Source organism: Ctenopharyngodon idella, chromosome 3 (genome assembly GCF_019924925.1).
Source record: "Ctenopharyngodon idella isolate HZGC_01 chromosome 3, HZGC01, whole genome shotgun sequence".
Lineage (NCBI taxonomy): Eukaryota > Metazoa > Chordata > Actinopteri > Cypriniformes > Xenocyprididae > Ctenopharyngodon > Ctenopharyngodon idella.
This window is the reverse complement of record NC_067222.1, coordinates 29,290,313-29,304,018: the sequence shown is the minus strand read 5'-3', so window position 1 is coordinate 29,304,018 and position 13,706 is coordinate 29,290,313. Positions and strand designations below refer to the sequence as shown.

At 36.5% G+C, this 13,706-nt stretch overlaps 1 protein-coding gene across 1 annotated transcript; it reads left to right on the top strand.

Annotated features, from left to right (window-relative positions):
* The first annotated feature begins 1,117 nt into the window (after nucleotides 1-1,117).
* On the top strand, nucleotides 1,118-10,496 carry gfap (glial fibrillary acidic protein). The gene is made up of 9 exons (XM_051888579.1): nucleotides 1,118-1,639; nucleotides 5,552-5,612; nucleotides 5,697-5,792; nucleotides 6,078-6,239; nucleotides 7,008-7,133; nucleotides 7,256-7,476; nucleotides 7,558-7,601; nucleotides 7,718-7,803; nucleotides 9,253-10,496. The coding sequence occupies exons 1-9, from the start codon at nucleotides 1,143-1,145 to the stop codon at nucleotides 9,292-9,294; spliced, it is 1,335 nt and encodes a 444-aa protein (XP_051744539.1). The 5' UTR covers nucleotides 1,118-1,142; the 3' UTR covers nucleotides 9,295-10,496.
* The last annotated feature ends 3,210 nt before the right edge of the window (nucleotides 10,497-13,706 follow it).

The following is a 13,706-nucleotide window of genomic DNA, read 5'->3' as shown; positions in this document are numbered from 1 at the left end:
CACTTTTAGTACTATATAGCACCATTTTTTTTTTTAGAGTGAAGCTACATTTTATTTAAACATTAGTCAAGTAAGTACTTTAAATATTGCCTCAGATTTCTTTGAGTTATCACTGTTATCGTATGAAGATTTATAATTTTAGTACTTCAAGTTTAGTACTTCAAAACATATTTATTTCAGTTAGTTGCCAAGGAAGCAAGTTTTTATCTAATAATCTATATATAATCTATCTAATAATCTATATTTTAATTTATTTCAGCTTTATTTCTATTTACAAAAAAGGATTTTTGTTAATAGTTTTAGTTTTAGTTAACAATAACAACAGTGGTTTTGGCAGTGCCTACCGGTTTCCATTTACTTTCCTTGTATGGCTGAGAACAGCTCAGGAATTTTTCAAAATGTCTTCTTTCATGTTCCACAAAAGAAGAAGGTCATACAAGAACAACATGAGGGTAAAAAAATATTCACAGAATGTTCATTGCTGAGTAAACAAACCTTTCTAGTGTTCTAGAGTTGTATAATGCTGAATAATAAAGCGAAATACTTTTTCTGGTAAACAGATATGAATCAGTGGTGCTGAGAAGTGTGTGTGTGTGTGTGTGTGTGTGTGTGTGTGTGTGTGTGTGTGTGTGTGTGATGTTCCAAGATCAGCACAAAAGAGAGTGTTAGACTCTTTTTATAATGAAGAATTACGTAATCACCCCAGTGTTGTGTGACATCATTAAAATCCCTCTTGGAACGGCAGAAAAAACTGTGACCAAGAAGGAGAGGAACTCCAAATTAACTCAGAAGAGGTACAAAGCAGCATTTTATCATGGGGTGAGGGAGAACTGAAGTGATAGTCAAATATCAGTGCCATTAGAGTCTGTCTCTGTGTGTGTATGTGTTCCAGCAGTGGCATGAATAGGATTTTCTCTGACTGACTGTGTCCCCTCCCCACACACGGTGCACCCCACACCAGAGACACAGACAGAATAGAGTGAAAAGAGGCAGTCAGGAGACTGGGTGGACAAGCACAAACAATTCCGGGCTCACATACACACCCCCTGGCCTTTGCCCTCCCCGTTGGACCCCCTCTCTCTCCCCCGCCTTCTCTATAAAAACCCAAAGTTCACCCACACCCGATCTCATTTTCCTCTGCCATGGAACCCCAGCGTGCTTTCTCATCCTACCGAAAGCGTTTTGGGACACCGGGCGGCTCCCCGTCCGTGGGGATCAGCAGCCGCCACAGCACGGGCCGCCTGTCCCTCCACAGCAGCCCGCGCCACCTCACCTCCAGCCCAGCCACCCTGTCCACCTCACGCTTGTCCCTGGGCGGGGAGCGGCTGGACTTCTCGGCGGACTCCCTGCTGAAGGCCCAGTACCGGGAGACACGCACCAATGAGAAGGTGGAGATGATGGGGCTGAACGACCGCTTCGCCAGCTACATCGAGAAAGTGCGCTTCCTGGAGCAGCAGAACAAGATGCTGGTGGCAGAGCTGAACCAGCTGAGGGGGAAGGAGCCCAGCCGTCTGGGGGACATCTACCAGGAGGAGCTGAGGGAGCTCCGCAGACAGGTGGACGGCCTCAACGCTGGGAAGGCCAGAATGGAGATAGAAAGAGACAACCTGGCCTCAGACCTGGCCACTCTTAAACAGAGGTAAGGACAGATGTGTTATGCCCATTCACGGTCCTCTCCCAGACTTTTAAGCAAAGTGGATTTTGAATGCAACTTTCCTAATAATAATAATAGTAATAATTATGAGAGGAAAAATCTAACTAATTGTATTTTAACAGTAAGAATCAAACACACACACACACACACACACACACATACTTATATACTGGGTTAAAAACAACCCAAGTTGGGAAAAATATGGACAAACTCAGTGAGTTGTTAAATGTTTGACCCAACCTGCTGGGTAGTTTTATTTAACTCAACTATTGATTAAAAATTAGACACATAATTACTAGATGTTTATTATTTAAATCTTCCCTTTAGTCAATAATTTTGTCCTTTAAAACTCATCTTTAATCACCAAAATTACATATTTAAACGTTTTCTCCTGTGAAAAAAAATCTTAATGCCTTAGAATAGCTTGAATGTAACTACACTCTTGCCTCATTCAATATACAAGGATCTATGAATATGCTAATTAGCCCCACCTCCGCTCACTCGCACGAGCTCAGCGTTTAGCTCAGTAAGTTGAGCGTGAGCGAGTGGACGCTGCACAATGGTATCGCTATTTACAACGTCGGACACGTAACGGTAATTAATATGATTAGCCTTTTCTTAACTACATTATCAAACAGCTAATAATGTGTTGCTAATGTTACACAAACCATGTTCACATTCACTAGTCAGACAGCTGCCTTCAAACAATCAGTATCCTTAGAAACGCTTTGAACGACTCAGAACATCAGTGGAGAAAGGCATATAGTTCATCATAACATCGTAATATGCATCATACACTGGCCATACTGCTAAATCTACCCGATTTTTTATATCGACAGAAAAATATAGCCTACCGGGATAACCTTCTTCTGAGACTCTTGCGCGGTCACTTAATGATATGCTAAAGCCCGCCGGCACAATGACGTGATTGGTTACAAGGTAGTTTGTGACGTCAGAGACGCCCGTGATTTCAACCCGCGGGTGTTTGAGACTGTCTGTAGATCACTGCAGTTTCAAATAGACCTAAAAATACTCAGCAATAGTGTTGACTCGTGAATTTGCACATGGTTTGTCTGAAAGCATGTTAAAAACACCAGATAGACATACATTAAACAACTTTAAAAACTTGATTTTCACCACAGAGGGACTTGAATTATTATTTATTGAATATATTAATACATGTTAATTTATAAAACATATTAATAAATGTTCATTTACACCCTTTTTTAAGTTTAATTTAGGTGAGCAATAAAGTATTTTTAAACAATAGTTAAATAAAACTACCCAGTGGGTTGGGTCAAACATTTAACCCAACTGCTGGGTTTGTCTATATGTAACCCAACATTTTTAAGAGTATATATATATATATATATATATATATATGTGCTAGAGTTTGATATATATATATATATATATACACCAAATATGAAAATTGTAAAATATATTTTTCACAAATATTTTAATATATATTGTGAATATATAGTAAGTATAGATAGATAGATAGATAGATATTAAAAAGACAAAAATATATATTTAAAACCTTTTATTTCACAATTTTCTCAAAAAGGTTACATTTCTTTTATATATTTTATAAACATATATATAGTTATAAATATATATATATATATATATATATATATATAAAGGAAGTTTTTTTTATCTGTGAAAGAAGAACATACAGAGCAATATTATGTGAATTAATATAAAATTGAAGGAATAATATTTTTTTTTTTTTACATTTCAAAACTTTCATCATTTACAAACTTTCATCTTCAAGGTAACATCTGATTATGGCAGTTGTCTTCTATTGACATTACCTTCACATGTATGCTATTGACAAACACTTTTAAGTGATACAATAATTCAGCTCCTTTATCAGGTCACTTTGTAAAATGAAAAGAAATGGGAACCCAGCCTTGATTTACTGGTGTCATGATGAAAACAATTGACACTACAAAGTTAAAATCACTCTAACCAACTTGTCAAAGTAAAATACACCCTAAAAAGGGTGTACTTGTGTATGAGTAGATGTGTCTGGTATCACGCATTCCAGGACATGCCAAGAAGAATGCTAAGAGCAACAGGAGAACAATGTCACAAAAAAGTTCAATAGCCATGTCAAAGAAACGCCATCTATTAACCTGCCCTTAAGAACAGCTGTCTTACTGGTAGAGAATCTCTTAAGATTTAACAAGAGCAGCACCTTAAGCATTTTTCCACATCACTAAACTGCCAAAACTACAATGTTACTAGTTATTTATAACATCCAAAGTCTGTTTTCAATGAGAGGCTCTCCATTTCTTGCTCCCATTCAAACCCACACTGCCTCTCTTTTCAAACTAAAGCCTGACCCTGGTGCTATGGGGGCAGGGAGGGGCACAATACCTCAGCACAGCTTCCACAAAGGCTGAACGCACCCAGTGCAGATGTCCTGTTGTTAGGTATGAGAGAGAAGAACCACATTTTTTAAACCAAATTCTAAACCCTCAACTTTAAACTCATTGGAATCAATGGTGACTGGTGTGTCTCCCATACCAGATAATCCAGAGAGCAAATTTTATTCAAGATATGAATCTTAAAAAAACATTTATAAGAATCTTATAAAATAGATTATTTTTGATGTACATATTTATTTGTATGGTCAGACTAGACACTGTTTATTTGGAATAGTTTGGATTGGTGTATATTGGACTGCTTGTGTCAGGTGTAGCTGCTCAGTTTAGAAGTTTATGAAAGGGTGTGCATGTACTCCACCCCGTGGGAAAGAGCGGTTGTTGCAGTGTGTGTATGAGCAGTTAGTGATGCATGAGTGATCCATTGAACCCTGTCCTGCCCCCTCCTGCAGGTCTCAGCGCACCATGATAGGTCACCTCCACTGGGAGCCTTTCATTACAGCTGTCATGACTGATTTATCATAAATAGCTATTTAGGATACAATTTAAGGCATGGAGAAATTATATTTATGCATCACAGATAACAAAGCATATATTTTGTTGTTATGGGATTCTTTTAGTCAGGGCTGTAACCATTATGGACATGTCCTATATACCATTCAAAAGTGTGTGTGTGTGTGTGTGTGTGTGTGTGTGTGTGTGTGTGTTTTTAAATAAGTAAAAAAAAAAAAAAAAAAAAAGCTCAGCAAGACTGCATTCATTTATTTATTTATTGAAAGTACAACTAACTATTTTCTATTTGAATATATTTTAAAATGTAATTAATTCCTGTGATGGCAAAGCTGAATTTTCAGCAGATTTTCTGAAATTTATTGTAATTTTTTAAATAAATAAATACATAGTAACATTTATTTGAAATGTACATTTTCTGTAACAATGTAAATATTTTTGCTGTAACTTTTAAACAGTAGTATACCTTTAAAGTTTCATATATTTTATATTTTTCATATATTTTTCAACGTTTAACCGTTTGTATAATTCCGCTTGTCCATGTCTGCACCATTCCAGACTGTCAGTTTTCATGTAGGAATAATTCAATCTTTCTGCAGGTTATTGTTATGTTAGTAGCTGGTGACAAGTGACTGCCTTTATAAGTGAGTCATTGGCACTGTGAGATAAATATATCCAAATTTCAGACTCCTATGGCTTGCTGGGAATGCTTCTTAAGTGAAAGCTTCAAAAAAAGTGAATAAACAACATGATTTTTATAACTAGAACCCAACCTTTTGAAAAAAATTTATATTTAGAAATAAAAAAGAAAAAGGGGCGGAAAGAGGGAAAATAAGAAAATACAGCATTAGTATCAATACTTGGGTCTCTGGGGGTTATTTTGGTCACAAATCTTGAATATGTGTTTATAGTCATTTGTTGAACTTTGGGTAGAATCCTTTTTAGGTTGTGAGAAAGCTTTAGTAATAGTAACTGTTTTTTATTTGTCTTCCAGACTTCAAGATGAAACTGCCCTACGGCAAGACGCAGAAAATAACCTTAACACCTTCAGACAAGTAAGGAACACTCCATTCCCATCTCATTCATACATATCATGAAAGAGTTAGCATTGCTGTCATGCATTTCACTTTTGATTCCAGGAAGTGGATGAAGCGGCTCTGAACCGCGTACAGCTGGAGAGGAAGATTGATGCTCTGCAGGATGAGATCAATTTCCTGAAGAAGGTCCATGAGGAGGTGTGTTATCTCTCCCTCTATCTCCTCATTACCTCCATCTGTTCAGTTCATCCCTGTCTCTTTGATTTTACTTCAACTGGCATATCTGTCTCATATCTGCTGATTTAATCTGGCTATTTGTAGCTATATTGGATTTTGATGACTTTGACTGAACAGTTTCACAATTTCTTCGTTTGCAAAATCACAGTATGAACAGTAAAGATCGGATTTGATCTGACACTGTGTTGTACCAAACCATTATATTCACCTGGAAACTCTTTCTACTCTTTTTATTCCTCTGTGTAGGAGATGAGGGAGCTGCAGGAGCAGCTGATGGCCCAACAGGTTCATGTGGATCTGGATGTGTCTAAGCCAGACTTAACCACTGCCCTGAAGGAGATCAGAGCTCAGTTTGAGGCCATGGCCACCTCCAATATGCAGGAGACTGAGGAGTGGTATCGCTCAAAGGTTACATGAACAAGTAGTATAATATAATAATTATAAATATACACACAATACAAATTATATTATAAAATTACCCTTCACTGTATAAAAATTGAATATCAAATTTATTTTTGAATAAAACAGATTATTGGAGTGTGTTTTACAAGAAAATACTCTTTCAGTCTTTCTTCAAAATTTCATGTTCAATTCAATGTTTTATTTCTTTGTAATTAATTTTGAAATTTACTTGCAATTTCTGAATGAAAATTGTTTCTACATGAAAAATATGTTGTAGTACAAAGCCCCTGCTCTTCACAATATATATATATATATATATATATATACACAAAGTTCTGTCATGAAACTCTAGATGGCACAGGCTGGTGGGTCTTAACACAAGCTAATGATAATTATACCGTTAACTACTTGGCACAAGCTGATTGGTCAATGTCACTTCTGCAGCCAATGAGCTTGTTGCTCACACATTTAAATGGCTGATTACATTCACTATAGCAGTTTGCAGCATGCTTCAGAGTTCCTCTAAATCACTTCACCTTCCCCAGCTCCACCTGTATAGATCTGCTACAGGTTAATGATATATTTGCTATTTGTGCAGTAGCACTGTGTCTTACTCGCAGCGGCGTATCGGCGTATGTGTTGGCAGTAGCAAGTTCCTGTACTATTCCGCCAAGACCAAATACATTAACATTGTCATATCCATTACCATGCTAATGCTAACAATCTTCAAAGAGTTGTCATGATACTTAAAAAATGTATTATGTATTTTATTAGTTTGCTGATCTGACTGATGCAGCCAATCGAAATGGAGAGGCTCTGAGGCAAGCTAAGCAGGAGGCCAATGAGTATCGTCGGCAGATTCAGGGCCTGACCTGTGACCTGGAATCTCTTCGTGGGTCTGTAAGTATTTCACTTCACCTGTCACCAAACTTAAGAACAACAATAATTTCACTGTAGACCACAGTACTTGACTGCAGAGAAATAATGGATAAAATCCTCTCAAATCTCACACTGTCTTTAAGAACGAGTCCCTGGAGCGTCAGCTGCGAGAGCTGGAGGAACGTTTCGCCATAGAGACGGCCGGTTACCAGGACACTGTGGCTCGTCTGGAGGATGAGATCCAGATGCTGAAGGAAGAGATGGCCAGACACTTGCAGGAGTACCAGGACCTTCTCAATGTAAAACTGGCCCTGGACATTGAAATTGCCACCTACAGGAAGCTACTCGAAGGAGAAGAAAGCAGGTGAGGAAGGAAGAGAAACAGCATGAACCACACCGACTAAATTCAGATATGATTCAATTAATATTCTCCCACCTCCTCTAGAATCACTGTTCCGGTGCAGAACTTCACCAACTTACAGTTTAGAGGTGAGTAATTCATCATCCAGTTGTTGATTACAGCTTGATTTAAATGTCTCTATTTAATCATTTTGTGTGTGTGTGTGTGTGTGTGTGTGTGTGTGTGTGTGTGTGTGTTTTTCTAGACACCAGCATGGATACTAGGCTGACTCCTGAGGCACATGTGAAGAGGAGTATAGTTGTGCGAACTGTGGAGACTCGTGACGGGGAGGTAAACGCTGTTCATCAACCATACAAAAATACCCATTTAAAGTTTTTGACATCCATTTCACATGAATGCACTTTTACGTAATCATCAGCAGATGGCAACATTTTCTTTTTCAACAATCTCTCTCACAACAGAATAAAATGATTTCCCCAAATTTTTAAAGGATTAGTTCACTTTAAAATAAAAAAATTTCACTTTAAAATGAAAATTTACTCACCCTCAAGCCATCCTAGGTGTATATGACTATCTTCTTTCAGATGAACACAATTAGAGTTATATTAATAAATATCCTGATGCTCCCAAGCTTTATAATGGCAGTGTACGGAAACCACCTGAGCTCAAGAAAGTGCATCTCTCCATCATAAACGTACTCCACACGGCTCCAGGGGGTAAATAAAGGCCTTCTAAAGTGAAGCGATGCGTTTGCGTAGAAAAAATATCCATATTTAACACGTTATAAAGTTGAATAACTAGCTTCTGCCAGACCGCCTTCCGTTTTCAATTTACGAAGTAAGTGTAACGCCTCTCGCAGTTAACGCTACGCTACGTCCTACACCTTCTGTATTCAACTTATGAAAAAAGTGCGTTAGTTACGCTTTGTTCGTAAGTTGAATATGGAAGGCGGTCTGGCGGTTTGCTATTTTACTTTATAACGTGTTAAATATGGATTTTTTTTTTTTACACAAACGCATCGCTTCACTTCAGAAGGCCTTTATTAACCCCCTGGAGCCTCGTGGAGTACGTTTATGATGGATGATAGACTTTTTTGAGCTTTAAACAGGTGGTTTCCATGCACTGCCATTATAAAGCTTAGGAGCATCAGGATATTTTTTAATATAACTTTGATTGTGTTCGTCTGAACGAAGATAGTCATATACACCTAGGATGGCTTGAGGATGAGTAAATCATGGGATTATTTTCATTTTAAAGTGAACTAATCCTTTAAAAGAGGTCCCCAAACTTTTTACAATGAAGGGCCAAAAATCCAGCCAGATTGAGGGTCATAGCCCAAAAGTAAATGCATCACATTACATCATTGCATTACATGCAATATTTATGTTAAAAGTTTATATTTTTGGTAACACTTTACAATAAGGGCCCTGTAAATGAACAAAACATTTGTTACAGTATTCATTAATCTTTGATAACGACAGCTCCAATGGACAGTAAAATCCACTAAATAATATTAACAGATACAACATATGAAATTGTTGAAAATTTTGAAATGAACATTATGTAAAATTAATAAATGCTTTAGAAGTATTTTTAATGGTTAGTTCATGTTAACTAACACAGTTAACTAATGTTAACAAATGGAATCTTATTGTAAAGTGTAACTATTTATTTTTAAATCAAATTCATTAATATTCTGTATATGTAAATGCAAAAATAAAACAAACAAAAAATTTAATTTCCCAACTAAAACTAACCTTTGCAATCTCTCTTTCACAGATCATTAAAGAGTCCACTACGGAGAGGAAGGATCTGCCGTAATTAGTCACTGGACACTGGATCGGCTGCAACTGAAGAGCTCCTTCACTAATGCTGCGATCAAATGTGATTTCTTGTCAACTTTCCCCGCTTATTTTCTCCTAGTGTATATAGTTCCTGGGAACTATATTCAATTACATTAGCAACAATAAGCGATACATAACTACGTTTTGATCTCTGTCTCTTCCTGGGCTTCTCTCTTTACAGTATCTGTCTCTTTTGTGGCGAAGAGTATTAGCATGACATTAGACTAGTTTATCGCCGATTGTGCCATAAATAGTCATGGTTGGAAAGATGAAAGTAGAAAGTAGAACAAAATGTTTCTAGTGGTCAGAGCGAGTACATGGGGATTGTAGTTTTTTGTCAAGCACAAACTGTAGAGATTTAATTCTGAAATGTATTGTAGTCATTAAGAATGAAGAAGAGCAGGTTTGGAACCGGTAGTTTTTTAATCTGAATGGTCAGTGTTAAAGTAAGGCAGAAGGGAACTATAACAGCAAGATCTTTGTGAGAGTTTTAAATGGATGATGGATTGTGTCAGCGGTGCTATGAACATTTTTCCTCCTTCACTGTGTGTGCACAATGTTTTTGCACAGTCGCTAACTCATCTCTTTGAACCCAGGATAAAATTGCTTTTTGACTTGACTGACCTATAGAAAACATATTAATTGTACATTTTAATCAACAACAACAACAACAACAAAAAAACATCATCTTACTGAACTCATTATAAACATCTGACATAGTGTTACCCATCATATAAACAGATGAATTAATGGAATTTTGCTACTGATGCCTTTTCTATTGTTTTAAGATGCAGCCATATTTACCATTACTCTGTAAAATTTTGCAGGCAAAATCCAGTCATTCCAATAGGAATACACGTGATTGGGAGATTCGAATGAGGGCGAAAAAGTTTCCCATGCATATTATGTTCATGTTTGTGAATTAGCTGCTCTGACCAACAAAAAGCTGCTCGGTTTGACTTCTGTGTAACATTTATTGATAATGGACCTTTTTTTTTTGCATGCAAAATCTAGCCGCAGTCTGATCGCACCTTTACTGTGAGATAATACTGCTAAGTAACACTGAACTATGTTTTCAAATGAAGAGGACTAACTTTCACATTACTCTTGCATACTGAAATGGACGTCACTGTATTGTGGTGGCTAACATTAATAGTAATAAAAAAATTAAAAAAAATATTCGGTGGTGTCTGTTCTGTTTTTAAGCTTATAGAAGAAATACTATGTCATCATTGCAACTGATGCATTCTGCTTGTTTAATAATGACTTAAAAGTGAATGAAATAGGAAGTGACAGTGATCTGTCACATGTGAGCATATCAAGGGGGCAGAAAGTTTGAGTGACAGGTGTGTTTGACAGGGTCACTGACAGAGAATGGATTCCACGCTTGGTTAGAGGGGATTACACGTCTTTGTCAGGGTATGCTGACAGACAATAGCTAAGTTACTGCAGAACTAGGTTTGCTCTTATTTAAGATTTTGATGTCCTGGATATCAAGATAATGAATCCTTCCCAGGAAGAGGAGGTGTAATGAAATTTAAAACCAAAGAACATTCTCAACCTGAAATCTTCTCACAGGTTTACAAAGTGAAATATCTCACTTACAAGTACGTAACAGCATCTTATTTAGAGACCATATGAAGTGACATACTCATACTCTGGGTCTACAAAGGGCAGTATGATGTCAATAATATTCAGTATTCATTGGCAGAAGTAAGAATTATATTATAAACAGCACTCATTTCATTACTTGCAATATCAGTGAATAATTTAGGGTCAAATTAAAGGTGACAGCATTCTGAACAAAAATGGTCTTCTAACCCATTAATGTTTTGTATTTTCTTTCTTGTCAAATTGCATTGGGTAGGCTAACTTAAGAAATTTCATTGCATTATCTAATAGTAACCTACAAAAATGAGGATAAACATGTCATGAATAAAAACTGTAAGCTATACAGATAAAGAGAGAATATACACTGCCCAGGCAAATACTTAAGAATCTATGAATGGATCATTATTACAGTGATTATTATGTTTCTAGCATGTTATATGTTTGGCAATGGTTCTTTTAACCCTTAAAGATAGAGTGTGTAGCTTTTCATTTCTTAAACAACCATGTAGGAAGACACATCGTGGCCATATTCCAGGATGACAATGTCAAGACTCACCAGGGTTAAAATTGTGAAAGAATGGTTCAGAGAGCATGAAGAATCATTTTCACACATGAATTGGCACCTCTGAGTCCAGACCTTAATTTCATTGAAAGTCTTTGGGATGTGCTGGAGTAGACTTTACAGAGTGCTCACCTCTTGCATTGTCAATACAAGATCTGGACCAAAACAACATTCACAACATTTATTTCCATTGAGAGGTGCATCATTTTTTAGTCAAGATCTTGTATTGACAATGCAAGAGGTGAGCACTCTGTAAAGTCTCCGCCAGCACATCCCAAAAACTTACACTGAGGTTAAGGTCAGTGCCAATTCATGTGTGAAAATGATTCTTCATGATCCCTCCCAACAATTCTTTCACAATTTGAGCCTGATGAATCTTGACATTGTCATCCTGGAATATGGCCATGATGTGTCTTCCTGTTTAAGAAATGAAAAGCTACAAACTCCATCTTTTAGGGTTAAAAGAACCGTTGCCAAACATATAACATGCTAGAAAAATTTATTTTTGCTTTCTTAGTGGCATAGCAAATAAAAGCAGCCTAATGGTTATATTGAGCTGAAGATGCATCAACATGAAACTTAAATTTAATAAGTGAGTCATTGGTATATTGATTCAGTAGCTGCTCTGATGGATTCAGACTGATTCAAATCGGTAATGTGAGTTTGTCAGTTGAACATTAAAAGTACCAACTCAAAAGAGTCATTTGTTCATTAACCAGCCTGCATGGGGTGCGCTGTATCTTTGATTTTGCATGCTGCGCACGTTTGTTTGGAAGGTCGTGGAAATGCAGTTGTGTTTTTTTATTCTCCCTTTTTCTATCTCTGTGTGATTTCATGTCATATTTTGTCATTGTTTAATGTTGATATTTTGGTGGTTAATCTACTTGTTACAAATCGTATTGTTAATATTTGATAATTACTAAATCTAAAAAAAAAAAAAAAAAAAAGTCTGCATTCCAAGCTTGTAAACAGTGTTGGGGAAAGTTACAATGCATTACAATATTGCCTTACTCCCTAAAAAAAGCAACTAATTGTGTTACATTACTTTTGCGTTACTTTTTCTCACCTGAACTGGGCTTGCTTGTTTGTTTTTTAATAACAACAAAAAAAGTTCTATTTCTGACAAATGTTAAGGCCCTTTCACACCAAAAGTAAATGAATAAGCAGGAAATGCATATTTACACCTGTACAGTAGAGGGCGCAGCTCAAATAAACCTTTCAGCTGTGCTGCCGTTCTGGATTAAAGAAGAATAGGATACAGGAAAAGGAAGTTCAACAGTCTAAATCTAAATTTCTAAGTCTAATCTAATGTAATTTTTACCTATTAGTATGATTGAACTAGATCATTGAAGGTCAGCAGCAAAGACATTGGTTAATAAAGTGAGATTAAGAACATGAAGTATATTTGTGAAATTTAATATAGTTAATTATTACAGGTTTGTGTAAAATTTTGAAATTGCATTTCACTGTTTTTATTCATTTTGAGGAATACTGAATGTTTTCGTGCAAGTGAGATGAGTAAATGCATGTTCACGTTTAGTCTAGAACTACAATATCCATCTTAGAACCACATCAACGCACACAACACCTCTGAATTTTATTTCTCTCAACATGGGGACAAGAGAGCAGTCACTCAATAAATGTGAACAAAAATTAGATATTGTGTTGTAAATTGAAAATGTAATGTGTTACTATACTAGTTACTTGAAAAAGTAATCTGATTACGTAACTCAAGTTACTTGTAATGCCCAATCTGGGAACATTTTGCCAGCTGGGTAGATTTCCTCAAAAAACACTTAGCTAACAAATGTCAAAATCAAAACTCATGAATTAAAATGTCATTTCAGATCAGCCAGCTTTGAGTTCACCAAAACATTTCACAGCAATGCTAGATATTCACAGAGAGGGGCATCGAGTTGCCAGAATTTGGCTTGAGTTGAGTCCTATGTAAAGAAATTGGGCCATATTAGATGAGTCATTTGTAGTGTGGCAACAAGGGCAACTGAGAGCCATAATTACATGCTGTCCTTGCTGATGTACTTTAAAGGAGTATTAAAGGCTAACAACATTTAAGGTATCAGAAAGGGAATACTTAGAACAATGTATGACGCATAGTCTGATAGCATCTGGATGGGCTTCTGGTTCCAAGTTAAATATTGCACTAAGAAAAATCATTATAGGCAGCTTATTTCTGGATCTGTGGGTAATATGGGCAT